The sequence below is a fragment of the Delphinus delphis genome, chromosome 10, assembly GCF_949987515.2.
Source record: "Delphinus delphis chromosome 10, mDelDel1.2, whole genome shotgun sequence".
Taxonomy (NCBI): domain Eukaryota; kingdom Metazoa; phylum Chordata; class Mammalia; order Artiodactyla; family Delphinidae; genus Delphinus; species Delphinus delphis.
The window spans coordinates 25,770,152-25,794,890 of NC_082692.2; the positions used below are offsets into that span (position 1 = coordinate 25,770,152).

At 46.5% G+C, this 24,739-nt stretch overlaps 1 protein-coding gene across 1 annotated transcript; it reads left to right on the plus strand.

Annotated features, from left to right (window-relative positions):
- Window positions 1-495: 495 nt before the first annotated feature.
- MCM3 (minichromosome maintenance complex component 3) lies at window positions 496-18,160 on the plus strand. Its single transcript, XM_060021685.1, has 17 exons — window positions 496-673; window positions 1,673-1,785; window positions 2,211-2,419; window positions 2,890-3,020; window positions 5,213-5,451; window positions 5,915-6,023; window positions 6,711-6,864; window positions 7,204-7,335; window positions 7,938-8,146; window positions 10,158-10,332; window positions 10,674-10,800; window positions 11,604-11,754; window positions 14,192-14,332; window positions 14,824-14,927; window positions 15,434-15,519; window positions 15,949-16,018; window positions 17,414-18,160. The coding sequence occupies exons 1-17, from the start codon at window positions 596-598 to the stop codon at window positions 17,610-17,612; spliced, it is 2,427 nt and encodes an 808-aa protein (XP_059877668.1). The 5' UTR covers window positions 496-595; the 3' UTR covers window positions 17,613-18,160.
- Window positions 18,161-24,739: the final 6,579 nt, after the last annotated feature.

Here is a 24,739-nt window from a genome sequence, read left to right on the forward strand (position 1 = left end):
GGTGGTTTGAAAAACATACCTGATTTGAATATATTTTTAAAACGATTTGCCTTTATGTTTTTGTTTCCCTGCGTTCTAAACCTCCATGCTCTGACGTCTAGTCTACTTTCAGCCCAATCTCCGGGCTGAGTTTCTTTACTCTGCAGCAGGTCAGGAAACCACAACTTGAAAAAAAAAAACCCTTATAAAACATCCGGAAATAAGGGGGAAGACTATGACTCCCAGAATGCAGTGCTCCCAGGTCTCGCCGGCCCTCCGGCTGCCCAATGAACGGGCTCCGCTAGCATCCTCTCGTCCTATTGGTCAGCTTTCCCGTCAGTAAGGGCGGAGCGGAGAGGGCCCCGGATGGCACTTTTCCCGCCACAGCGAGGCGCCGCGCGGAAAACTTGGAGAAGAAGCAGCTCTCGATTGGATACTCTCTATTCTTGCGTAAGAGGATTCAGCCAATCAGAATGTAAATACCCTACAAGATACCCCGCCCCTTCCTTAAGGTTACTTTTGTTGGCGGGAAAAGTTGGGAAGTTTTAGCGCTGGGGCAGGGTCAGCCAGGGGCCCTCAGCACGGCTCCGGTGGCAGAAGTTTTCGTGCGGCGAGCATGGCGGGGACCGTGGTGCTGGACGATGTGGAGCTGAGAGAGGCGCAGAGAGACTACCTGGACTTCCTGGACGACGAGGTGAGAGAGGCGCCGGGTCGCGAGACTAGGGCGCTGGGAGACTTAGGGCCGCGCACGGGCAGAGGGAGGCCGCGGGCCTCCAGGCGGCGGCTGCGGGGCAGCGGCTCGGGACCTTCCGCCCTTATCTCGTAGCTTTCCTAGAGGCGGAGTCAGTGGTTAAAAGCGATCCTGTGACTTTTTCCCAGGTACAAATGGTGGCCGTTCTCGCGAAAGGCAACAGGTTTCCTCCAAGTGCAAACCAGCTGCAAAGACCACGTTGATCACTCCCTGCTCTTTTAACTTGAGGGGAGGGTGAGGGGAAGGACGGCAGGAAAACGGTAGTGACCCGCCGCATTTTAGGGTCCCCAGGTTTTAGTGACCGACTTCCTAACCGGAGATTTGGCCGCAATCTTTTTCCGTATCTAGTGGGTTGCGGAGAAAGAGTATTGGTATGCAGATAAAGGGGGTTTTACATGCAATTTAAGACTGACAGCCGTGGAACGTTGGTAAAAACATCTTGAAGTGTTGATAGTGCTGTTTGTAAATGTAGCTAAGGCTCCCTACTCCTAGGTCCGGATGTAGGAACTCTTTGTATATTATACAGATGATAGGGAAATGAAATATTTTCATTCCATACAAAATTCTGCAAGGAAAAGTCACTTTGATATGCATATTAAAAGTCCGTTTAATTTACACTTTGACAAAGTTTTTATTTGTTGTCCTCGTAGACTTACGAGCTCGTTTTAATTCCGCATTAAAGGTTGAGAAATGACTGCACACAGAAGAGCTGTTGGTGATAATAGGAATAATATGGACCTTGAGGAAGTCATTATAATTCATACGCTGGCCTCTTAGGGCGTATTTGGAATCCGAGGCTAGTGAGTGAAAACGTGGGAGAAATTGGGGTTCAGATGTGCCGCAGAGATGGATATATTTTTCTTGCTGTGAGAGCTGCCTCTGTTTAAAAACATCTGATTTTTGAATTTGTGGCTGCTGTGGCATGCGGTGGCTATTTTGCAGGAAGACCAGGGAATTTATCAAAGCAAAGTTCGGGAGCTCATCAGTGACAACCAGTACCGGTTGATTGTCAACGTGAATGACCTGCGTAGGAAAAACGAGAAAAGGGCTAACCGGTGAGTGGTTGGGGGTCTCCAAGGGCACATCCTGGCCCTGAGTGAGAATGGCTCCCCTCTCTTCCCTGGATTGGAGCAGGCTTCACAGGAGAGGACCTGGATGAAATGTTTTTGACCCTGAAGCCCTTAGTGTCTCACCAGCTCCTATGTTTTTTACCTCTCTTCCCAAAGTAGGTGGTGGACATTTTCTTCTCAAGAGCTCCTTGTTCCATGTTTAACTGAGTATCATTTCTCCATCGTTGAATTAAAAGTTGGCCCTCAGTTCTGATGTATTGTACTGGGCCTTGTAGGATGGCAGGAGAAAGTAGAAGCTAGATTTTGCCGTCAAAGCTTTGATGATCTAAGAATGTCCACTTCTGTTTTGTGGGTCATTTTTTGAGTTCTGCCCTGTCTGCCTAATGATTCTTTCTCTCGCCCGTCTGCAGCCTCCTGAGCAATGCCTTTGAGGAGCTGGTTGCCTTCCAGCGGGCATTGAAGGATTTTGTGGCCTCCATTGATGCTACATATGCCAAGCAGTATGAGGAGTTCTATATAGGCTTGGAGGGCAGCTTTGGCTCCAAGCATGTCTCTCCCCGGACTCTTACCTCCTGCTTCCTTAGCTGTGTCGTCTGTGTGGAGGGCATTGTCACTAAATGTGAGTGGGCTAAAGTGGGGGACTAACGGAATGGAGGTGGCATAGGCTTGGGGGGCTGGAAGGCAGGAGAGGTGGAGTAGAGTTGGGGAGCTAATGGCTTCAGAAAGGTGGAGCACTGAAATTACGGGGTGAAACTTGGAGGAGCTCAAGTATTGCACAGTAACTAGGGGGACTTTGAGTGACCACCTGTGCCAGCAGAATGATGAAGTTGGCTGAGAGTGGAGGAGTCGTGGCTCTTGGCAGTCTCCTCATTCTGACCGTGAACTCCTACTACTTCTCAGTCAGGATCAGCTGTACTTGAAGTTTTACTTGGATTATGGTGTTGTTCTAGGTATAAAGGTGAATTAATGACAAGTAGTATTGAAATTGCTCAACTAGTTGGAAGAACACAGTATTTGGAGTCATCGTGGGCTTGCCGGGGTTACATCCTCCTTCTCACTGTCTAGTTGGGTGACTTTCCATTCCTATAGGCTCTCTAGTTCGTCCCAAAGTCGTCCGCAGTGTTCACTACTGTCCTGCTACCAAGAAGACCATAGAGCGACATTATTCTGATCTCACCACCCTGGTGGCCTTTCCATCCAGCTCTGTCTATCCTACCAAGGTGAGGAGAATGAATTGATTGGACCTCTTTAGAGGTTGGGCTCAAAGATGTCTGTTTTAATGCAAGTAATTGGGTAATATCTGAAGTCTTTCTTCTAGATGTGAATAAGATGAAAAGTAAGGATTAATTTGAAGGAAAGATTGATTGCTAGTCAGAGTTTAATATGGAAAGTCCACAATTCTTTTTTTTTTTTAAAGAAAAAATATTCTCTTTAGAAAACTTGGAAAATTATGGAAGAATTGAAAGAAGGAACAAAAGTCATCTAATGTACGTTGATCTTTTAGCAAAGTTATAATATCATATGATTTTGTAATCTACTTAGAGTAATATGGAAAAATACTTATGTAGTAATGTTACTCTGAAATCTCTGAAATCTCTGCAAATATTTTACTGTGGATTTGAGAGAAGGTTGACATGGAGAATGGCTTTAGTCTTGGTGTTCAGATTGGTCTGCATTGAGGATGGTGCGAAGTCTTCTTACTTAGAGACAAGAGAAGATGACTAATACTGATTACTTGATGTCTGAACACATTTTATCTCTGCGTGTCCCTGCCGTCAAATTTTTTTTTTTTTTTTTTTTTTGCGGTACGCGGGCCTCTCACTGTTGTGGCCTCTCCCGTTGCGGAGCACAGGCTCCGGATGCGCAGGCTCAGTGGCCATGGCTCACGGGCCCAGCCGCTCCGCGGCATGTGGGATCCTCCCGGACCGGGGCACGAACCCGTGTCCCCTGCATCGGCAGGTGGACTCTCAACCACTGCGCCACCAGGAAGCCCCTGCCATCAAATTTTAATTGAGAGCGACTGTATCCAAAGGATTGTCGGGCACTGAGGAGGACACAGATGTAAAGAAGACCCAGTCCTTGTCTACAGTTTTATCAACTGGTGGAGGAATCGTAACATAAACAAGACTGAGTTTCTTAGAATTGTAACTGAGTCATACTTGAGAACCATTTAGTCTATCTCAGGTGAAATGTGAAGCTCAGCGAGCCTCCAGTTAGAACTACTTATGTTCCAGTTAGTGATGGCCCTGAGGACAGGAGCCTGTCTTTTTACTCTCAGGCCAGTTGCATTTCCTCAGTCACCTGGCTCTCTTGTTCATTAAGATCGCTACTTTCTAGAATTTATTCTCCAGGAATTACTCAGGGGTACTCTGCTGATTGCTGTGGCCAAGCTTCTTTGCTCAGGACCTGAAATACACCAGACCAGGTCTCCTGGAGGTTGTCTAGTGTGGTTCTTAAGAGCATGGGCTTTGGTGGACCGTGGAGAACTTCTTTATCCTCTCCCAGCCTCAGTTTCCTTGTTTGTAAAATGTGGAAAATACCAGCTTTTGGGACTGAGTTGTGATGATTACATGAGATAATTTTGTGAAGTTACAGCACAGTGCCTTGCACATAGTAGGCACTCCACAAGTGATAGCTGCTGTGTTTCTAGAAAATTCAAATGGCAAGGAAGTAAAACTTTGAAATGTTTTTATTGAAGTTTAATATACAGAAAAGCTTACATAAGTGTACAGCTCAGTGAAATTTTACAAGCTCTATATAAAGTCAGCATCCAAACCAGGAAACGGCACCTTACTAGTGCTCAGAAGTCCCTCTTGAAGCCACACTGCTCTCGAGATCCTGACATCTAGCAGCTTCGAGTACTTTTCCCTGTTTTTATATTTTATCTAAATGCTCATCTGTGTTGGGCTTCTTTTGTTCAACATACGTTTTTGAGTTTCATCCATGTGTATAGGTGTACTCCATATATTTTCACTGCTGTGTAGTATTCACTCGTGTGGCTATACCACACTTATTTAACCATTCTGTTGATGGCATTAGGATATTTTCTAGATTTTGGCTATTTGGAATAGTGCTGCTGTGAACATTGTAGTGTGTGGCTTTGGGTGAACGTTGGTGTTGGGTATTACCTAGGAGTAGAAATACCGAGTCATAGCATAGGGGAAGTAAGGATCTCAGTATAGATGTTAATGCGGCCATGGTCCCTTCTGGCTGTAGATCACCCCTTCCATTAGATGGTTTGTAACTAGAACAGACAGGAATGGAAAAAACTGGAGAAGATATTTGGCGTTTATTGTTCCTGGATACTAATCTCGTGCGGTTTATCTACAAATTATATTTGTTTCCTACAACAAACGAGTGTGGCATTCTAAGACATGGTCGAGATGACTGCCTCTCTGTGTGACTTTTCCAGGATGAGGAAAACAATCCCCTTGAGACAGAATATGGCCTTTCTGTCTACAAAGACCACCAGATCATCACCATCCAGGAGATGCCAGAGAAGGCTCCCGCTGGCCAGCTTCCCCGCTCCGTGGACGTCATACTGGATAATGACTTGGTGGACAGAGTGAAGCCCGGTGACCGGGTCCAGGTGGTGGGGACCTACCGCTGCCTTCCTGGAAAGAAGGGAGGCTACACCTCAGGGACCTTCAGGTAGATGGTTCGTCCTGAGGTGTTTGGAATGCTGCTGGCAGAGTACATTCTGGTAGCAGTCTTTCTCCAGTTTGCCATCTTCCCCAGAGTTCCATTGGACTGGTGAAACACTCTACCTGCCTGGGAGATAAAACTCGCCATACTGTCTTATGCTAGAAGTGGGAGTTACTGGTCACATATTACAGGCTCCTGGCTTACCTTCGGGTTTCTTGCATGTTCCCACCTCCCTCCCATACACTGTCCCAAGCTCTGTGGGTCAGCAGGAGGTAAATTCCCAGGGTGAGGCACCATCAACATATTTGTGTCATAGATGAAGAGAATCAGTGGTTGAATTCGGAACAGCTTTGCTTCTCTGTTTTTTCTTTTCTTTATTTTTTTCTGATTTGCTGTTCTAGGTTAGGAGCCTAAGAAGGCTTTGGTGTTAGGAATTGAAAATAGCCTCTTACTGTCCTCTCTGTCCCAGGACTGTCCTGATTGCCTGTAACGTGAAGCAGATGAGCAAGGACGTTCAGCCTTCCTTCTCTGCTGAGGACATAGCCAAGATCAAGAAGTTCAGTAAAACCCGTTCCAAGGTGTGGCGTCCTTTGAGGATTTGAGGGTGGGGATGGATTTGTTAGGGTCGTATTTGGGCATGGCCATCTTTGTACTGCATCAGGAGGAAGGTCAAGGCTTTTTCTCGGAAGTATTTGGTGCCAGCTTCTAGTTTTGAGTCAGTAAGCAAAAGGGTGTTTTTGCTGTTTTTCTTTAATATTTCTGTTGTGCTACCTGCTAAGTGAACCTAATACAAATATTAGGAGTTAGAATGTTAGTGTACCAAGCAGTCTATACGGAATACACCAGTGATACATGGTTACTTAAAGATAAAATATGTTATTTTTGTTTTAGTTCTCTAATTTATTTTTCTTTAAAAAATTTCTCCTTTAAAAGACAGAATGTTCTCATTCAGAATTGAACAAAATCTATGCATGTGTGACAGAGGTTACTGCTGAAGCACAATACATAGTCTTATTAAAACTAAAATGTTTTGAGCCTGGAAGCACTTTTTTTCCTAAAGATTAAAGCTCTGAGCAGGTTTTGGAATCCAGGCTTCCTCTGTGTCTGTTCTGATAATGCTCTGATCGGTGTGAAAGTCTTAGAGAAGAAGCTTTTACAGTTAAGAACAGTGTATTTCTTCAACCATCTTCTGTGGGCTGAAGTGAGTTCATCCAACCCCATGGAGGCTCCTTAGGCTTTTCACTCCGTGGTTGTTCTTCCTCCAGGATATCTTTGACCAGCTGGCCAGGTCGCTGGCCCCCAGCATCCATGGGCATGACTATGTCAAAAAGGCAATCCTCTGCTTGCTCTTGGGAGGAGTGGAACGAGACCTAGAGAATGGCAGCCACATCCGTGGGGACATCAATATCCTTCTAATAGGTACGGTGTTGGTTTAGTCTCCTGGTCTCCCCCTGTGGGGTGTGGTTGCAGGAATCTATCATCTGTCAAATTCTGTGTCTGTACCTGGCTGTGTTTCAGTCCCATCAAAGGGCAAAAGTCTAAAATGAATTTTTTAAATTATTTTTATTATTTCTGGGGTTCCTGATTTATAATGTCTAAAATATATTCTTCTGTGAATGGGAAAGGGAAAGGGAAAGAAATAATATTAACAACCTGTTACTATACATCTCTATTGTGTCAAGAGCTGTGCTAGAAAAGCAGCACTTGCTGGGGGGCAAGGGAGTTTCCAAGAGTCACTGCTGCCCCGTCCCATTACAGGAGACCCATCGGTCGCCAAGTCCCAGCTTCTGCGGTACGTACTGTGTACCGCACCTCGGGCCATCCCCACCACCGGCCGGGGCTCGTCTGGAGTGGGTCTCACGGCCGCTGTCACCACAGACCAGGAAACAGGTATGGGTGGAAGGGTCCTTGGCAGAGGTCCAGCAGTGAGATGAGCATAGATGGTTTGAGCTTGCTCCAGGCGCTGGCCTGTATTGGGAAGATACACTTGAGAGGTTAGTGTGGGCCAGATTGGAGAGGACCAAGTATCTGGCAACAATGGGTGAATTATTGAAATGTTTGGGTGGCCCTCTAGTGACAAGAATGTCTCCTGGAAGGCTGTTGGAAAGAGCTGTGAAGGAGCAACTTTTGACATTTGAAGGGAAATAAAAAAGAAGATTGTACTGCTTTATACGTTAGAGGAAGGGATTTGAAGACCAGTGAAAAGAGAACAGAGATCTAGTTGGGAAATGGCTTGAAGATGAAGATAAAGAGAGGAAATCTGTGAAGGAAGTGTGTTGGAGGCTAGCTGCTTAGATATCAAAGTGGGACAAGGAATACTGTTCAGATACAAGCTTCCTCAGGGTTTCCTCTGAGTCTAGGTGCTGACACCTCTTAACTACACTCTCGTTCTCATGCATGGCAGTGCGAGGTGCTTAGGAAGGAGACTGACATCTAGTCCCGTCCCCTACAACCTGGATGGTAGTGTGTGTTTTTCCCTCCCCACCTCCCAGGGGAGCGGCGTCTGGAGGCGGGGGCCATGGTCCTGGCTGACCGAGGTGTGGTTTGCATCGATGAGTTTGACAAGATGTCTGACATGGACCGCACGGCCATCCACGAGGTGATGGAGCAGGGCCGAGTCACCATCGCCAAGGCCGGCATCCACGCTCGGCTCAATGCCCGCTGCAGTGTTCTGGCAGCCGCCAACCCTGTCTACGGCAGGGTGAGTGGAATCAGGCACTCAACTGTTGTCCTCACCTTCATTTGGTTTTGCTGAGTGACTAGGCTGCAAAGTTTATTCCAGGTGACCTGGGGAGCAACAGGCCACAGACCAAAGTAAGCTTGTCATCTTGTTACTGTCCCTGGTTTAGGGCAGTGGTTCCTCACCCGTTCATCCATGTCAGAATCCCCTGGAAAGTTATTTATTTAAAATAAGTTTTTAAAAATACAAAGAAGAAAACAAAAGTGACCTGCAGCCTCACAACCCAGGTAACCTACACTGACACTGAAATAAAAGTACTGCATGCAGATGGTCGGAGGATTTATGAACAGAGCAGAGAGATATAATAAGGAAATGAATAGCCTGCCTTCTCTCTCCTGTTCCTTTCCCAAGAGATGACCACTGACGGCTCTTGAGTGTTTCAGGAAACAAAAACTTTAGCATGAAAAGAAAAACAAAAAAACAAAACTTAGCATGTGCCAGTAAATACACTATCTCCTTGTTAAGAATTAATCTATTTATCTTTGTTTTTTAGTATGACTATGATGTGCTTAGGTGTAATCTTTTATATTTATCCAGCTTCGGGTTTGCTGAGTTTAGGGGTTTTGTTTTTGTTTTCTTTTAAGCAGCTGTCTAGTATTCCATTGTATGGACTTATAATAATTTGTTTAACCAGTCTCCAAATGATAGGCATTTGGTGTTTTCCCTTTCCCCTCTGCTATTATGAATGAAACTGTAGTGAACATCCCTTTATGTGCATTTTGTTAAGCATTTGGGAATGAATACTTAGCAATGGAATCATTGGATTAACAGTTACATGCATTTTTATGGTAGAGATTGCCAAATTGCCCTTTTAAAGATTGTACCATTATAATACTATTAACTAATACTTACAGATGCTTTATATTTATTAATTCCTTTCACTCTCACAATAACCTTGTGAGGTAGGTATTATCCTCATTTTACAGATGAGAAAATGAAGGCATAAAAGGTTAAGTAACTCGCTCAAGAGTCACAAGCTAGAAAATGGCAGAGAGGATTCGAACCCAGAGCCCATGCTGTGCTCTGACAACTTACGATCCCGCAGTGAATGAGAATACCTGTTTTGCTGGCATTTTTTAAACATACGGGTGCCTAGTCCCCAGCCCAGAGTTTCTGAATCCAAATCTCTGGGTTGGGGCTCTTGGTAGCTATGGTTTAGAAAGGCTCCGTAGGTTAGTTCTAATGCATAGTGTGGGTTGAGAACCATACAGTTTTAGATTAATGGTAACACGTGTTACGTCATTCTGAAGAATTTCTCTGGGGAACGTAGGGAGAAGATGGCAGGTCCTGGAATGTGAACGTGGCCAGAATCGTTAATGTTACCTACGAGGTTGTCAGGCCTCTGACTGACGTGGGGAGGCCTCTGACTGACGTGGGGAGGCGTCAGCTCGTAGGCCTGGGAGTTGAAAGATAAGAGTATAGGCGTTCTTGAGTCCCAGGAAAACCTCCCTTGATCCTTAAGACATTATAGTTCATAGATTATCACGCGTTTTTGTTGAGACTTTACCCAGTACCTTCTGAGTAAGGAAGCCAGAGGCTCCAGGTGTTTCTGGCTTAGCCAGCTTGTCATGTCTTCATAATAAGTAGGGAAGAGGGACTCATCTTCCAGAGCTAGTCCTGCCTCTGATTGAGGAGCAGAGTGAAGCTTGGGGAGGAGAAGGCTGGTTTTGAGACCCACAGTCAGTTTGCTAGAGGCAATGGAGCGAGGAGGTGGGGCTCTGTTTACCTGGAAGGAAGGGCGTGGGGCTCTGAGCTTGCTCAGGTCAGCTGAGCGTCAGAGGAGGGCTGCACATAGAGGAAATGAATTCAGTTTCTTAGTAGCCTGGAAATGCTTTACATCTTCACTGCTTATTCGCTTTGCGTTTGAAGGTCTGGTCTTCTGTTCTCACTCACCTAACCGATCCGGCCTCCTTGTTCTTTCTTCGCATTGATGTTGTCTCCACTCTCCTTTTTTCTCGTGTTCCCCACCCAGTACGATCAGTACAAGACCCCCATGGAGAACATCGGGCTGCAGGACTCACTGCTGTCCCGATTCGACCTCCTCTTCATCATGCTGGATCAGATGGATCCCGAGCACGATAGGGAGATCTCAGACCACGTCCTCAGAATGCACCGCTACCGGGCACCTGGCGAGCAGGACGGTGACGGTGAGGCCCGGGGAAGAGGAAACCTGACTGAGGGGAGGGCACCTAGACACAGGCCGCACTCTCAGACCCAGCCTGGCGTTGGTGGGCGTGGTAGCATCTGGGGTGATGTGGAAGGTGCCCTCGCCTCCCTGGTTCCTACGGTGTGTCTCTTGTCCATTTCAGGGTCTGGGAACACCTTTGAGCCTCTTCTGTGGGCCAGGTGGTTCTGCCTCCTTATTTGTGGGGCTCACGTGTCTGCTTCCTTCTGGGTCCTTGCTTTGAGAGTCTTGTATCTCTTCAGAAGAAGCGATTTCCCCTGGGTTCAGCTCTTTCTTATTCTTTCTCCTGACTTGGTTTTCCAGCTATGCCTCTAGGGAGTGCCGTGGATATCCTGGCCACGGAGGATCCCAACTTTAGCCAGGAAGACCAGCAGGACACCCAGATCTACGAGAAGCATGATAGCCTTCTGCATGGGGCCAAGAAAAAGAAGTGAGCGTTCTTCACACCTCTTCCTGGAGGGAACCTGAGATTTGTGTAGAGCACGTTTATATGTGCTGCCCAGGCCAAGATCATGCTTGGGGTCGTAATCATGGGGGCCTGTTTTCTCTTCTGGATCCACAGATGCACCCTTTTTCATGGCCACTTGCCGTGTGAATGTTCGTGGGTGATCAAGCTTAGGTTCTGGTCTTTTCCTAAAATGGAAGGCTTTGACGCCCACCTAACTGATGGTGGGTGTGTCATGTTACCCGTGTACATGAAGTGTTGCACAAGTCTCGTGGCCATTCGTGGTGAGCTTTTGTTGAAGGGGCGGTAGATCGCAAGCACTGGAAATGTTGCAAGTGGATTTGGATAAAGGAGACTTGTGCTCAGTGCCTGACATGTGAGATCCCATTCCTCTATTTTTGGCCTTGGTGCAGTTGGAAGCATAGTGTAATCTTCAAACCTGTTGGTTTAAGAATGTGGAATTTGGAGTCAGAAAATGAAATTTGAGTCCACTTAAGATTCTCTGAGCCATAGTTTTCCCACTGATAAAATAGGACAGATAACACCTACACTTCGTACCTAAACTACCTACTTCACAAGTAATACCTAAGTAACACCATAGAATTAAATAAAAGTATGTGAGAGGGTCTTGTACATGCTGTGTATGAATGGGGTTTGTGACACTGGGTTCCAGGCTGTAGCTCTGCTCTGTCACGTGACCTTGACTTCCCTGAGGAGGGGCAAGGCTACGACCCCAGGCAGGTGCTGGGCTGTGGCAGGGGAGTGAAATTTGCCGTGTGTGGGTCCAGGGAGAAGATGGTGAGTGCAGCTTTCATGAGGAAATACATCCACGTGGCCAAAATCATCAAGCCCATCCTGACGCAGGAGTCGGCCGCCTACATCGCAGAGGAGTACTCATGCCTGCGCAGCCAGGACAGCATGAGCTCGGACACCGCCAGGGTGAGCCTGCCTGTGGGACAGTGACCGGAGGGTGACCGGAGCCCCTCAGGATGAGGCTGGGGAGGGAGTCCCTGCTCCCTGGGAGCACTGGAAGCATTTTAACTGAGTGATTCCTTACCTTTTTCTTTGTGGCCTGAAGGGCTTCCTGTTACACTACTGTAATCATTTCCTTTTACAAAGGAAAATGCAATGTGAACCCCAGAGCTAATGTGTTTCTCATGAGTTCAGATGACATTGGCCTCCAGAAGCTGTGATTTATTCAGCAAACATGTGGGACTTCCCTGGTGGTCCAGTGGTTAAGACTCCGCGCTTCCACTGCAGGGGGCACGGGTTCGATCCCTGGTTGGGGAACTAAGATCCTGCGAGCCGTGCCACACGGCCAAAAAAAGAAAAAAACATTCAGCAAACGTGAGCGACTTCTGGGAACTGAATGAGTCTCTGTTCTTACGTGCAGTCCCCCAAGAGCTCAGTCCTGGGCCCGGGAGGCAGAAAGTAGATGAAAAGGTCATATATACCTATAATTATATACCACAGTGTAGTACCCAAAGGGGAATGAATGTGAAAGACAGTTGGAGTGTAGATGCAGAAGCTGTTAATTTTTCCTTTAGACTTTCCAGAAGGGATATGAATGTCAGGGAAGGATTCCCAAAGGGTATGATATTTGGGCTGGACTTCGAAAAAAAATTAGGAGTTGCGTAGCCATGATGATCATCCAAGGCTATTTCTAGAAACCTAATACACCTGCCCGTGAATTTATCGAAGTCTTTTGGGGCAGTGTAGTTTATATAGGTAGGATTTCACAGCAGAAAGACCCAAGTCCCAAACCATCATGATGTGATAGAGACATAGACTCTTGGATTTAGACATGACCCCAGATCATCTATTCCAGACTTACACCCAGACAAGAATTCCATCTTCTGGAATTCCTGCTGGGACTTCCTTGACACCTCCAGTGACAGCATGCCTGCATTGAAATCACTGCATTGAATCACTACATTGAATCACTGCATTGAAATGTTAGAATATTCTTCTATTTATTGAGCTTAAACCTGCTTCTCCATGACTTCTACCCATGGGCCTTAATTTTGTTTTCTGGAGACTGTGTATGACTTATTTTCTTCAGATTAAACAGCCCCCTGTCTTTTTAATTGTTTTTCCTGTCACATGAACATGTTCCAGTGTGTCAAAGGCCCTCTCACTGAATACAATACACTATCTTAGTTGTGGTCTTAGTGGGATTGGTAAATCTCTCAGTTTGGACTCTGTAGTTCTGCTCGTGTAGGCTAGGATTTCATCAGCTTTAGGTTATTCAAGAATTGGAGTTTACGATGGAATGTATAAGCTACATACTCTGGTAGCTTTCTAAATCATTAAAAAAATTGGTGAATTTATTTAAATATGAATGTATTTGTTTTTGAATGTCAGATTGGCTGTAAGTGATCATTTAGAAAACTAGAAAGCAGAAGTGACCAGATACATCACTGAAGCATCATAGGATGGGGGACGGGAGGTGTGGTGGAAAGACCAGCCCTGGGCTCTGACCCCAGGGCTTCAGTAACGTTTGCAACTTGTGCACATCCTTTCACCTCCCAGGTCGCAGTTTTTCAACCCATAAAATGAGAAGGTTGGATAATGTCAGGGCTGCTTACCTAGGAGGGCACATCAGAATCATCTGAAACTTTTTTTGTTTTGGCTGCACTGCATGGCTTGTGGGATCTTAGTTCCCCGACCAGAGATTGAATCCGTGCCCTAGGCAGTGGAAGTGTGGAGTCCTAACCACTGTACCAACAGGGAATGAATTCTTAAACCAGACATTCTGATCCATTAGACCAGGGATGCCATTCAGACAATAGCATTTTAAAAAGATGAACCCTCCACCACCCCCCACCCCCCCATTTGGGATAACACCCACCCCTTTGGGAACCACTTGATAAGAACATGTCAGAATTGTGCTTCTCCTCTGGACCTAAGTGGGTTTACCCAACTTTAGAAAGTTTGTCCTCAGATAACCTCTCTCACACCCCCATGTAGTATGACATTAGACAAATTATTGGAAGCTCTTTGAGTCCCGTTTTCCTCATCTCTAAAGCTGCCCCAGGTTATTAAGGCTGTTGACTGACACAGTGAACATAAAAGCAGGATCCTGGCGTGTTGCAGGCCTGCGGCAAAGGGTCTTCCTCACTTTCCTCTCCAGCTGTAAGATGCTGGATGGTTTTCTTCCCTGTTCACCTCGTTCTCCCTCCCTCAGCCCTCAGTCATGTTTCCTTGGTTGTTTTTATCTTTCTGAATTTTACGTACTTTTTTCTGGCTCCATGGCTTGGTTTTTCCAGAGCTTTTCTGGTGGAGTCTTTCCCTCTCTGTGCGGTGGGAGTGACGGGCATGACCGGCATGCCGTGGGGGGACTTGGATGAGTGGGCCCCCTTGTCTTCTCCCCCAGACGTCTCCAGTGACAGCCCGGACACTGGAAACTCTGATTCGATTGGCCACGGCCCACGCCAAGGCCCGCATGAGCAAGACCGTGGACATGCAGGATGCAGAAGAGGCTGTGGAGCTGGTCCAGTACGCTTACTTCAAGAAGGTGAGCATCCAGGTGCTGGGCCTGAGGCTCCTCTGAATGAATTGTCGGAGCTCGTGCCTCACAGCTGTGCACGGTTGACACCTGTATCTGGGTTGTTGGCGGAAAGCAGCGTCTTTCCACTGGCCTTCCCCTGACTTAATCTCTTTGCTAGCATGGGGGTTGTCTTAAATTTAAACTAAACACCTGATCTATAAAGAAATGAATTGTTTTTCACTTAACCATTACGGGATAGACTTTTTTCCATTCATTTCTGTATTCAGTGAACGCTCCTTGAGCACATGCTGTGAGAAGGGTATGGCACCCAGCTTCCAGCAGCTTCAAGCATGGGTCGCAGCCAACCCCTGCCCCTGGTCCTGGACTCAGGAATGAGAGAGTCCAGGTCATCAGACCCAGGGAGTCACTGCTATCGATGGTGCAGGAGGGACTGTTCTTTACTCAGTCCCTGGCATCTGTGACCCTCCTGCACACCCACGTGTGGCTTGGCGTCCTAGGTTCTCGAGAAGGAGAAGAAACGTAAGAAGCAAAGTGAGGATGAATCGGAGACAGAAGATGAAGTGGAGAAAAGCCAGGAGGACCAAGAGCAGAAGAGGAAGAGGTCGGATGAGGCACCGAGGAAGGAGATGAAAGACTTAGATTAGGGCTGGGGAGGGGCGGAGGGGGTCAAGGCTGCGGGGAGGGGTGACCAGACCTGTGCTGCAGTGAGTCAGAGTGTGAAGGTGACTCGAGCAGAGAGGGTGACAGCCCCTTTGTCCTCGGTGTGAAGCTTTTGGCCTCTTTCCTGCTAGGGAAGGGCTAAGTAGAGGAGCAGTAACCCGCGCGGAGGCTGTTGAGTCCACATTTCAGAAGTCTTTCCTCCAGGTTATCTTTTCCTCTCACACCTGTGGTTGAATTTATGAGGGTGGGCGACAGAGAAGAGCGTTGGGAAGCAGGGCCTGCTCGTGCTCTAGTCCAGAGACGTTTGGTCTCTTTCAGAAAAGGCAGCAGTTTGTACAGGCCTGGACCTAGTGTTCCATTTGGACTGTATGTAGATGGTTCTCTGTGGTCAGAGGTGCAGGACGGAGCTCACCAAAGCCCGTCCCTTAACTGCTGTGGGCACTTTAGGAGGAAGACCCGTCACTCAGATGCCAAGGATGGGGACTCCTATGACCCCTACGACTTCAGCGACACGGAGGAGGAGATGCCTCAGGGTAAGCGAGCGGCCCCTAGTGGTACGAGGTGGTCGCTGACTGCTGACCCTTCAGTGCTCTGCCTGTTGCGTTTGCTGGTGGGCTCCCAGTGGGCTCCCCACTTGGGACCCTGTGTCTAAGAGGTCTGTCCACGAGAATCCCAGGAAACTCAGTCAGAACTTTGGAAATAAGCTTTGCCCCCTTGTCTGCTTCCTCCCCGGTGAACTGTGCTCCTTGCCAAGCCTGGTGTGAGCGTCCCAGATCCCGTGTGCTGAGGGTCCCCCGTCTGACTTGAGGCCTTTCTCCCTGCCTGCCCTGGCTGGCCCCCGAGGGCCCCAGGAGTGAGTGTTGCAGGCTCATGAGGGCGGGGTTGGAGAGGGGCCTCTGGGCTCTGTGGACATGGCTTCACCTTGTCGTCCTCCCACTCTCTGCCACCCTTTCCCCCTCAAGTGCACACTCCAAAGGCGACAGACTCACAGGAGACCAAGGAGTCCCAGAAGGCGGAGTTGAGTGAATCCAGGTGAGGAGGGAAGACCTCTCCCCGGGATGGTAGGAAAAAAAGCTGTTATCAACGGAGCTCAGAACTAGAGGCCCGAGGGTTTTTAGAACAGTTTCTACTCTGATGACAATTTCAAACTTGAAAAAAGTTGCAAAAATAGTGTAAAGAATTCTTTACACTCTTTACTCAGAATCCCCAGTTGTTTATGTTTTACCATTTGCTTTATAAATAATTCTCTCTGGGAATTTTAAATCAATACCCTTGTGAGTTCAGGAAGAAGGGTCGTAGAGCAAGGACAAGTTGTGTCTCACTGTAACCTTGGGTTCCTCTCAGTAGGAGATATATATATATATATATTTATATTTTTTTTTTTTCTCCTCACTGAACTGTTGTCATTTGTTTTGAGATAAAGAATTTTTACCACTAGAGGTTCAGAAGGTTTTATCTATAAATTTTATGTTTCCTGGATTTCAAAGTAAGTCCACGGCTAAGGTTTGCTGTTTTCTTTTAATACCTTAACAGACTCAAACAGTGTCTTCACTGAAAAAAGTTTGAACAAATTGAAAAGTATTTAGGAAAAAACATTAAGATCAAGTATAATCAAGTATAATTCCATCCCCCACAACCATTGAACTACATTTTTTTTTTTTCCTTTTTTTTTTTTTTGCGGTAAGCGGGCCCCTCACTGTTGTGGCCTCTCCCGTTGCGGAGCACAGGCTCCGGACGCGCAGGCTTAGCGACCATGGCTCACGGGCCCAGCCGCTCCGCAGCATGTGGGATCTTCCCGGACTGGGGCACGAACCCGTGTCCCCTGCATCAGCAGGCGGACTCTCAACCACTGCGCCACCAGGGAAGCCCCCTTGAACTGTATCTTAAAGCACTTTCTGAATCAGCACATGGAGATCTCTTTTCAATGACTGCAGGGTTTCCATAGTATGGATGTGTAAATTTTTATTTTTGTTTTCTAATGGTGGACATTTACCTTTCATAAGACTGCTGTTGACAGTAAAACATTCTTAACATTTATCACTGTGCAGTGGTGGGGGAAGAGCTGTGGGGTTAGCTTCTAGGAATGGATTCCTGGGGTCAAAGGAGATGCACTTTAAAATTGTAGTACATGTGACTAACTCGCCTCCCAAAGATGCCATCCAAGTTTGCGTTTCTGCCGATGGTATATGGATGCCAGTTTCGCACATGCTCAGAGGCCTCTGGTTTTTAAAATGCTGTTATTTCTCACTGTGCAGGAAGCTCTGTACTACAACAGCTTAGCTTTAAGGGGGAAGCTTGGGCGTGGAGCAGCCGGGGCAGGCTGTGCAGTTGGAAGATGCCTGTGCTGATGGACCGCAGCATCAATCTGGCCTGAGAGCACGTGGGCCTCTTCCTGCTCCTTCACCCTGTCTCTCCTGTCCTGGGCAGGTTGAAGGCCTTCAAGGCGGCCCTCCTGGAGGTGTTCCAGGAAGCTCACGCACAGTCGGTGGGCATGAGTCGCCTCACAGAATCCATCAATCGGGACAACGAAGAGCCTTTCTCCTCTGCGGAGATCCAGGCTGCGCTGAGCAGGATGCAGGATGACAACCAGGTCATGGTCTCCGAGGGCATCGTCTTCCTCATCTGAGGGCCCTTGTCTGTGGACGGTGGGGTTCGGCCAAGAAAGTTTCTTCCCATTTCCTCCTCCCCCTCCCCCCAGCCTATGCATTCATTCCCTGAATGTCAGTGTTGAATTGAACTGAAGCGGAGGACGGATGACCAAGCGGAGGCAGTGCTTGGTGGAAGCCTGGGGATGGGTCATGAAAGCTGCTTCAGGGTTAAGAGAAGCAGAAGGTGCGCAGGATGAAGACGATGCATCTTCACTGCAAAAGACTGGACCACACTCCTCACGGCCCCTCCCCAAACAAGCCACACCATTGTTCGCTGTAGGTAACATGACTTCTGAGTATTTTGGGGGGCACAGCTGGTTTCTGTTCATCCTTTCTGTGTTGGCTTTTTATCCCCCCACCCCCGAGCACTTTGGTCTAGAACAGACTTTGGGTGTTTCTGTGCTGATGGAGAGAAGCTCTGAGGCAAGTCCTAAGGCCAAGAAAGCTTGCTTTGCAGTAGCACTAGTTGACTTATACGTACTTTAGACTCAAATATCCAAGACGTTGAATAAACTTACCCATTGTGACCTTAATACTGTGTGATTTTATGGACATATTTAATTGTGGTTTTTTTCCTTGAAAGCTCCGCCCTGCGGGATGGGCTGCCCGCGTTTGGCTTGAGTCACCACAAGGTGGCAGCAGGCAACTGCACTCTGGGGGCTAGGCCTTCTCTGGGCAGATTTCTTCCTCAGGGATGCCAGCATTTATTGGTTAAAGCTGCAAACCCAAACAGCCGCAGGAGGCCAGTGAGTGAAAGTCCGGGAGAGTTGACCCTTTGCCAGGCTTTTCTGAGCAGGAATCAAAGCCCCTTCATGGAGAAATAATACCCAATACATCAGATGCCTCAAAATCATATGAATTCTTGCCCGTTAAGAGATCCCCTTACAGGAACGTTATGAAACGTTTCTGTTTTTAAAGGTTTTTTTTTGATGTGGACCATTTTTAAAGTCTTTATTGAATCTGTTACAGTGTTGCTTCAGTTTTATGTTTTGTTTTTTTGGCTGAGAGGCATGTGGGATCTTAGCTCCCTGACCAGGGATGGAACCTGTACCCCCTGCCTTGGAAGACGAAGTCTTAACCCCCAGACCGCCAAGGAAGTCCCTTTATGAAACCTCTTAACACCTGTTGTCCAGCCCTTAGGGTTTGTTAGTTTGTTTGCACAGAAGTTTGTGGAGGGGCCAGGACGGGACTTCTATCCTCTGTATGGTTTAGGTAGCTTCTGAAGAACTTTTGAGGTTACTTAAATAAAAAGAAAAAAAAAGTGTGACTTGATGACGGGCCTGGATCACCTGGATTGGAACTGCTCTGAGGAGAGGCTGTGCAGGTTCCCAGCCATAAGATCCGGGAGCTGCTTCCTTGTTGCTGAGGGCAGCCTGTTACCCTGAGGCCATGAGGCAGTAGGTGAGAGTTCAGGGTCATCTTCCTGGTTTTTCCACAGATGTGAAATCCAAGTCCTGTTGGGAGAGCTCTAGAGAGTACAGTCCAAGGAGCGGGCAGTGGTGCCAGCGGAGGAACTGGGCGCAATTGCACACCGGCAGCGAGTCCTGCATTGTGCTGGGTGCAAATGGAGGACCTGATGCTCTGGAGACCTCCAGGCTGGGGGTATATATACGTCTAATGTGTCAGTGAAAAGTTGAAAACTACAAAATATGATTTATATGCCAAAGGAGAGTGCACACAGTGAGAGCGGAAGGAACTGAGGGGCCATGAGGGAGACTATCAGGAAGAGGCGGGAGCTTCCGATGGGGTGCTGTAGGAAGAAGAGCTAGGGGCTTTTAGGGTCCCCTCAGATGAGCATTTCCTTATTGAAAGGCTAAACGCTTTGTCAATAGGACTTTTGTCCTCTCTCCTTCACACCTGAAGAAACTGAGGCACAGGGTGGGAGAGTAATTAGGTGCATACCGGATTCAGCAACAGCTGTAATGCCACGTTTAGCCACAAGAACGGAAGGTAGCACACTGTATTCAGTCGTCAAAAGGGATGTCAATTGTACTAAATAACCTGACTCTTAGGAACTCAGTGAATCTTCACGTTGACCTTCTAAAAACTTGTGTGTGTTGTTTCCCAACTTAAGCAACATAAGAAGGTTGCTAAGCATTTAAAGGAAATATTCCTACTCATTGTCCAGAGGCCCCATCTTCCTGCTGCAGGGACATGAACGAGGCTGCTGGGCAGGGGTGAACTGGTCTGCGGGTCAGTGCCCCCTGAGGGCATCACTGTGGCTTCGCAGAGATCACGGTGGTGGCCCCGATTCACCGGTGGGGGGGGGAGGGAATACACGCTTCCTTATCCACGTGCTTCCTTCCAAAGGAGAAGTCTGTTTCCATTTAGGTTTGCCATCTGAAAGAGTTCAAATAGTTTGTGGGGCTTTGAGAAATCAGTTGTATCTTGAAAAATTTTATCCTTATTCTTTAACCCTCCTGGATAAATGAAGTGTCAGTATGAGAGAGTTGTCAAAACAGACAATTGGTAAGTGTGGCAGGAATCTAGTCCTCTGCCGCTTACCGAATAACTTCAAGTGTTGAACTGCTGGTTAATTCATCTGTAAAATGGGGATAATTCCTGCCTTTGCAGGGTGCTTGTGAGGTGACTGAGGGCAGCTGGTAGGTGCTAGCCGGCAGGGAAATACTCCATGGTACTGCCATTATCACCTCAAATTCCTGGTTCCACTAAAACAAAGTGATTCTTTTTTTTTTTTTTTTCAAAGTGATTCATTTTGATGTGTTTTAAAAAGCCCACAATCCTTTGATCAAAACCATTTAAAACGATTTCCCTGTGTTGAATCCCCAAGCTCGGTCCCTTTCCCTGCCTTTCCACGCTTTCCTCGATGGTCCCTGTGGCTCTGACTCAGGCCCGTCTTGCAGGGAGGACCCCTGCCTCAGCTTGTGACAATGGGCTCTTGAGCCGTCTCCCAGGGACAGAAGCCTGCCCCGGGTGGGCAGTGTCACCTCAGGCCTCAGAAGAGCCCTGCAAGGTGGGGTCATCAGGACAACAAGGAGGAGGAAGAAAAAGAGGAGAAGGGGGGCTTCCCTGGTGGTGCAGTGGTTAAGAGTCCGCCTGCCAATGCAGGGGACACGGGTTCGTGCCCCGGTCCGGGAAGATCCCACATGCCGCGGAGCATGTGGGTCCGTGAGCCATGGCCGCTGAGCCTGCACGTCCGGAGCCTGTGCTCCGCAATGGGAGAGGCCACAACAGTGAGAGGTCTGCGTACCACAAAAAAAAAAAAAGAGGAGAAGGGCTCCCCGAAACCAAAGAATCAATAGGTTGTCCTCATTTTCCCTGAGTTTTCAAACTACACCAGCTGTCCTACTGACTCCAGACTTTTTCTGGGGTGAAGTTTCCCCAAAGGGTGTAGTTCGTGGAATCAGGCAGGTGCCAGGGTCACCTGTGTGCTGGCTGCCCGGCTGTTCCATCCTCACACCAGCTCTGAGTCCTTCCCTCCCCGCATCTTCTCCCCGCCCTCCCCAGGAGCCACGTGCCACCACTTCTGCTCCCCAGGAGGGGAGAGGGGAGGTGGGGCGTTTTGCCCTGGTTCTGTATGCGCAGGAAATCTCGCCAGAGAGCCTAACGCTGGCAGAGGAAGTGAGCCCTGCGCTGGGCAGCAGGGGCCCTGCATTTGAGTTCCTTTCTGGCAGTAAGTGGCTGATTAACGTGCCAGGCTGGCCAAGCCGCTTCCTTATTGGTTTCTTTATCTGGAAAAGGAGGTGGTTGAACTAGGTGATTTCTGAGGTCCCTTCTGGTAATGCATGAGACACCCAGTGTCAGTTCTACCCAGAAGACATGTTAGCCCTGGCAGGCAGCTCAGAATGAGTCGACCATCCTGTTAAACACACTTTTTGAGGGTAGTAATATTTGTGCTTCTCAATTTTGTGGGTGGAACTCCAGTATGTTTCCAATTATCTCAAGGAATTGTATTTAATTCTTAGAAAAAATTTAGAATAAAATTAATTTTTGTTTAACCCCATTTTAATTTGCTGAAATATAAACCTAGTTCCTTTTCTTTTTTGGGTCTGCTGCCTCGGTGATGAATGCTGGTTTCTGCCTGGTCCATTATTAACCAGCATGGAATCCTACCTCATTCTCTTCAGTTATTCCTCAAGGGAGAGAATTAAGATTCTAAATTCTTTTCCTAAACATTTTTACCATGAAATTCTGAGTATTTTTCCATAGCCTGTAGGAGGATATTAGCCTCTGCTAAGAATTACCCTTCTGACAATAGTTCTCCCAGCAAGTACTTTTGTAGCAAGCTAAGCCTTCTTACATTTAAGTTTCCAACATTTAACCTTGACATAGAAAGGTCAGCTCGTGCTGCTATTCTACTAATTTAAGTAGATGGAGTCCTGAATGAGAGCGATGACAGAGCTGGTAAAATCTCCAAAAACACAGCCTAAAGTTGGAATTTAGAACTATGGGCATAGTTCTATTTTTAAAAACTATAATTATGACTAATAAAACAACATGGAGTATTTAGGAAAACAGAGAACAAAAAATTATCTTACCACCCTAATATAACTACTATAATTTACTTTGGGTGAACTTTAAAACCAGTTTTAAAGGTGACACTTCACAACATAACACTTCACAACATACCCTACTATAACTACTATAATTTACTTTGGGTGAACTTTAAAACCAGTTTTAGAGGTGACACTTCACAACATATCCAGTGGTATCAGCAAGTTACAGATCAGGTGTTTTGAGACTGAGTTTCATATACCACAGGAATTTAGGGATTAGTAGTTTTAAAACTTTGAACTGAAAGTCAGATTTCTAAAAATCTTACTACAGAAGAAGTGCAAGAATTCAACCTGTCACATTGAACTTTATTGATAAAAAAAAAACTAAGCAAGTTAGAGTTAACCTAGGCATGCTGTTCCAAGCAAACTCTGACTCCCAGAAACAGTTTCTCTGTGCACTTGGTGATTGGGACAGGTGGGAAGGGGTTGGCCCTGCTAATAACAACTATCATGGTTAAGGGCTTACTATAGACTAGGCACCACATAAATTATCTCCATAAATCTTCCCTGCAATCCTGTGAGGTGGGTTTTATGATCCGACTTTTACAGAGGAGGAAATAGGTTTAGAGTAAGATTACATAGTTTGCCCAGGGTCTCATGGCTAGTTGATGGTGGATTCTAGATCCAAACCCAGGGCCATTTGATTTTTGTTTTAAATTTTATTGAAGTATTGTTGATTTACAATGTTGTGTTAATTTCTGCTGTACAGCACAGTATTCAGTTATACATATATTTACATTCTTTTTCTTTTCTTTTTTTGGCTGTGCCATGTGGCTTACAGGATCTTAGTTCCCTGACCAGAGATTGAACCCGTGCCCCCTGCAGTGGAAGCGTGGAGTCCTAACCACTGGACCACCAGGGAAGTCCCTATACACTCTTTTTCATATTCTTTTCCATTACAGTTTATTGGATATCATTTCCACTCCCACTCTCACCTTTTTAAAATTGCCAAATTTACTCTGGTTAGAATTTGAAATTAATTTTTATGATCTCATACCATTCACTTCTCATATCATACCTTCAGTAACACTTGCAATTCAGTGATATGTAAGTGGCTTAGAAATTCTTCCTATCATTACACATAGCAAATGCAGAAAAGGCAACTTTCTACCACTATATAATCTTTGAGAACCAGAGGTAAAAAGTTGGTAGAGTGAGGCATCTTAAGAGCTGTCATTGAAACCATCTGGCTGCTTGTTCATTTATCTTTTTAAAACACCGATAAATGTGCGTAAGACAATGTGCAAAGGCTAAAAAGTGTTCAGGATCAAAAAAAGAAGACTGGTTTCATTTCCCATCCTCTTCAAAGGATGGGCAGAGTGGCTCAGGTGTCCTGACTCCAGGGCAGGCGTCGCTTGGAAGATGCTGCTCACCCTGCAAGTCTGGTCCTCTGACAACTCTTCACTCTCCACCATGGCCTGGGTGCCTGTGTTTCAAATTTTCTCCAGCCTGCATCTGGAGAAAGTTATTTATCCTTCTCTGGGCTCAGAATCAAAGCCCTGGGTTTGAATTTCAGCTCTGCTATTTAATCGCTGTGTGGCTTTGGACAGTTTCCATGCACTCTGTCTCAATTTCTTAACCTGTGAAATGGAGAGATTTATGGGTTTGTTGTGTGAATCAGATAAAATCGTGGACATGAAAATGCTTTGTAAGCTGTGTGGCTTTATCTACCATGTAAGGTAGATATTGATTTCCTTCTCCTCCACCTTCTCTTTCAAGCATCCTTCATCCCCTTGCCTCAGCAAGCAAGGATGAAGAACTACCTCTCACAGGAAACCCATTTCATCCTGTCGTTCTACAGCGTTTCTAGGAACAGTAGGAGAACCCCGAGATTCATTCGTCCTTCTGAGTCAGTCCACGCAAGAGTGAAAGTGACACATTTCTCAGAAGTGTGCTTGTTTCAGTGCCTTTCTTTCTGGTCCTCCTCCCCTCCATTTTATTCTCTTCTTAGCCTGTATTTTCATGGGAAACATGTAGTGATGACACAGAATTATTCGAATTGAGTCATGCGACTGCTTTCCAGTAAAAGAGGAGAAAACTGAAGCTATGTCCCTATCTCCCACGGATATGCACACACAAAAACGGATATGCACACACACCTCTACTCCTAAGTCTGAGATTGTGGGTGTGTTTAATTAAAATATCAATACATATTTTTTTGGTTTTCATAGGATCCCCACATTGAAAGAGAAGTTGGAGATGGTCCCGTTCAAACAGAGCCCCCTGGTGTACCATTCCTCTCTGGAATGTCACTACCATATGTTTATCAAGCTTTAGTGTGACCTTCTGGTGACTGTCCAATCCCTCTCCCTTTTAAAAATTTTCTAAATACTTGAAAATAATATTCTGTGTCTGTAAGTTTTCTTTTCTCCAAAATATCCCCCTTTAAATAAGATTTTTTAAAAGTTATCTGATCTATTAGGAATTGAAAGTAATGAAGGAGGGGAAAAACTTTCTCCTCTGCCCTCTTGGGTTTAGTCCCTGGGGTCCTGCAAATTAAACTGACAAAACCAGATCACCAGAGAAAGAATTTATTATGTGTGCGTACAGAGGCCTTTGTAGAAAAGAAGTGAAGATTCAAAGAAGCA

Bases quoted from the DNA above. Each gene is read 5' to 3' on its own strand.
- MCM3 (XM_060021685.1), top strand. From the start codon at position 596: ATGGCGGGGACCGTGGTGCTGGACGATGTGGAGCTGAGAGAGGCGCAG. The intron at 2,420-2,889 runs GTGAGTGGGCTA...CCATTCCTATAG, and splicing joins GGAGGGCATTGTCACTAAAT to GCTCTCTAGTTCGTCCCAAA. The intron at 3,021-5,212 runs GTGAGGAGAATG...TGACTTTTCCAG, and splicing joins GCTCTGTCTATCCTACCAAG to GATGAGGAAAACAATCCCCT.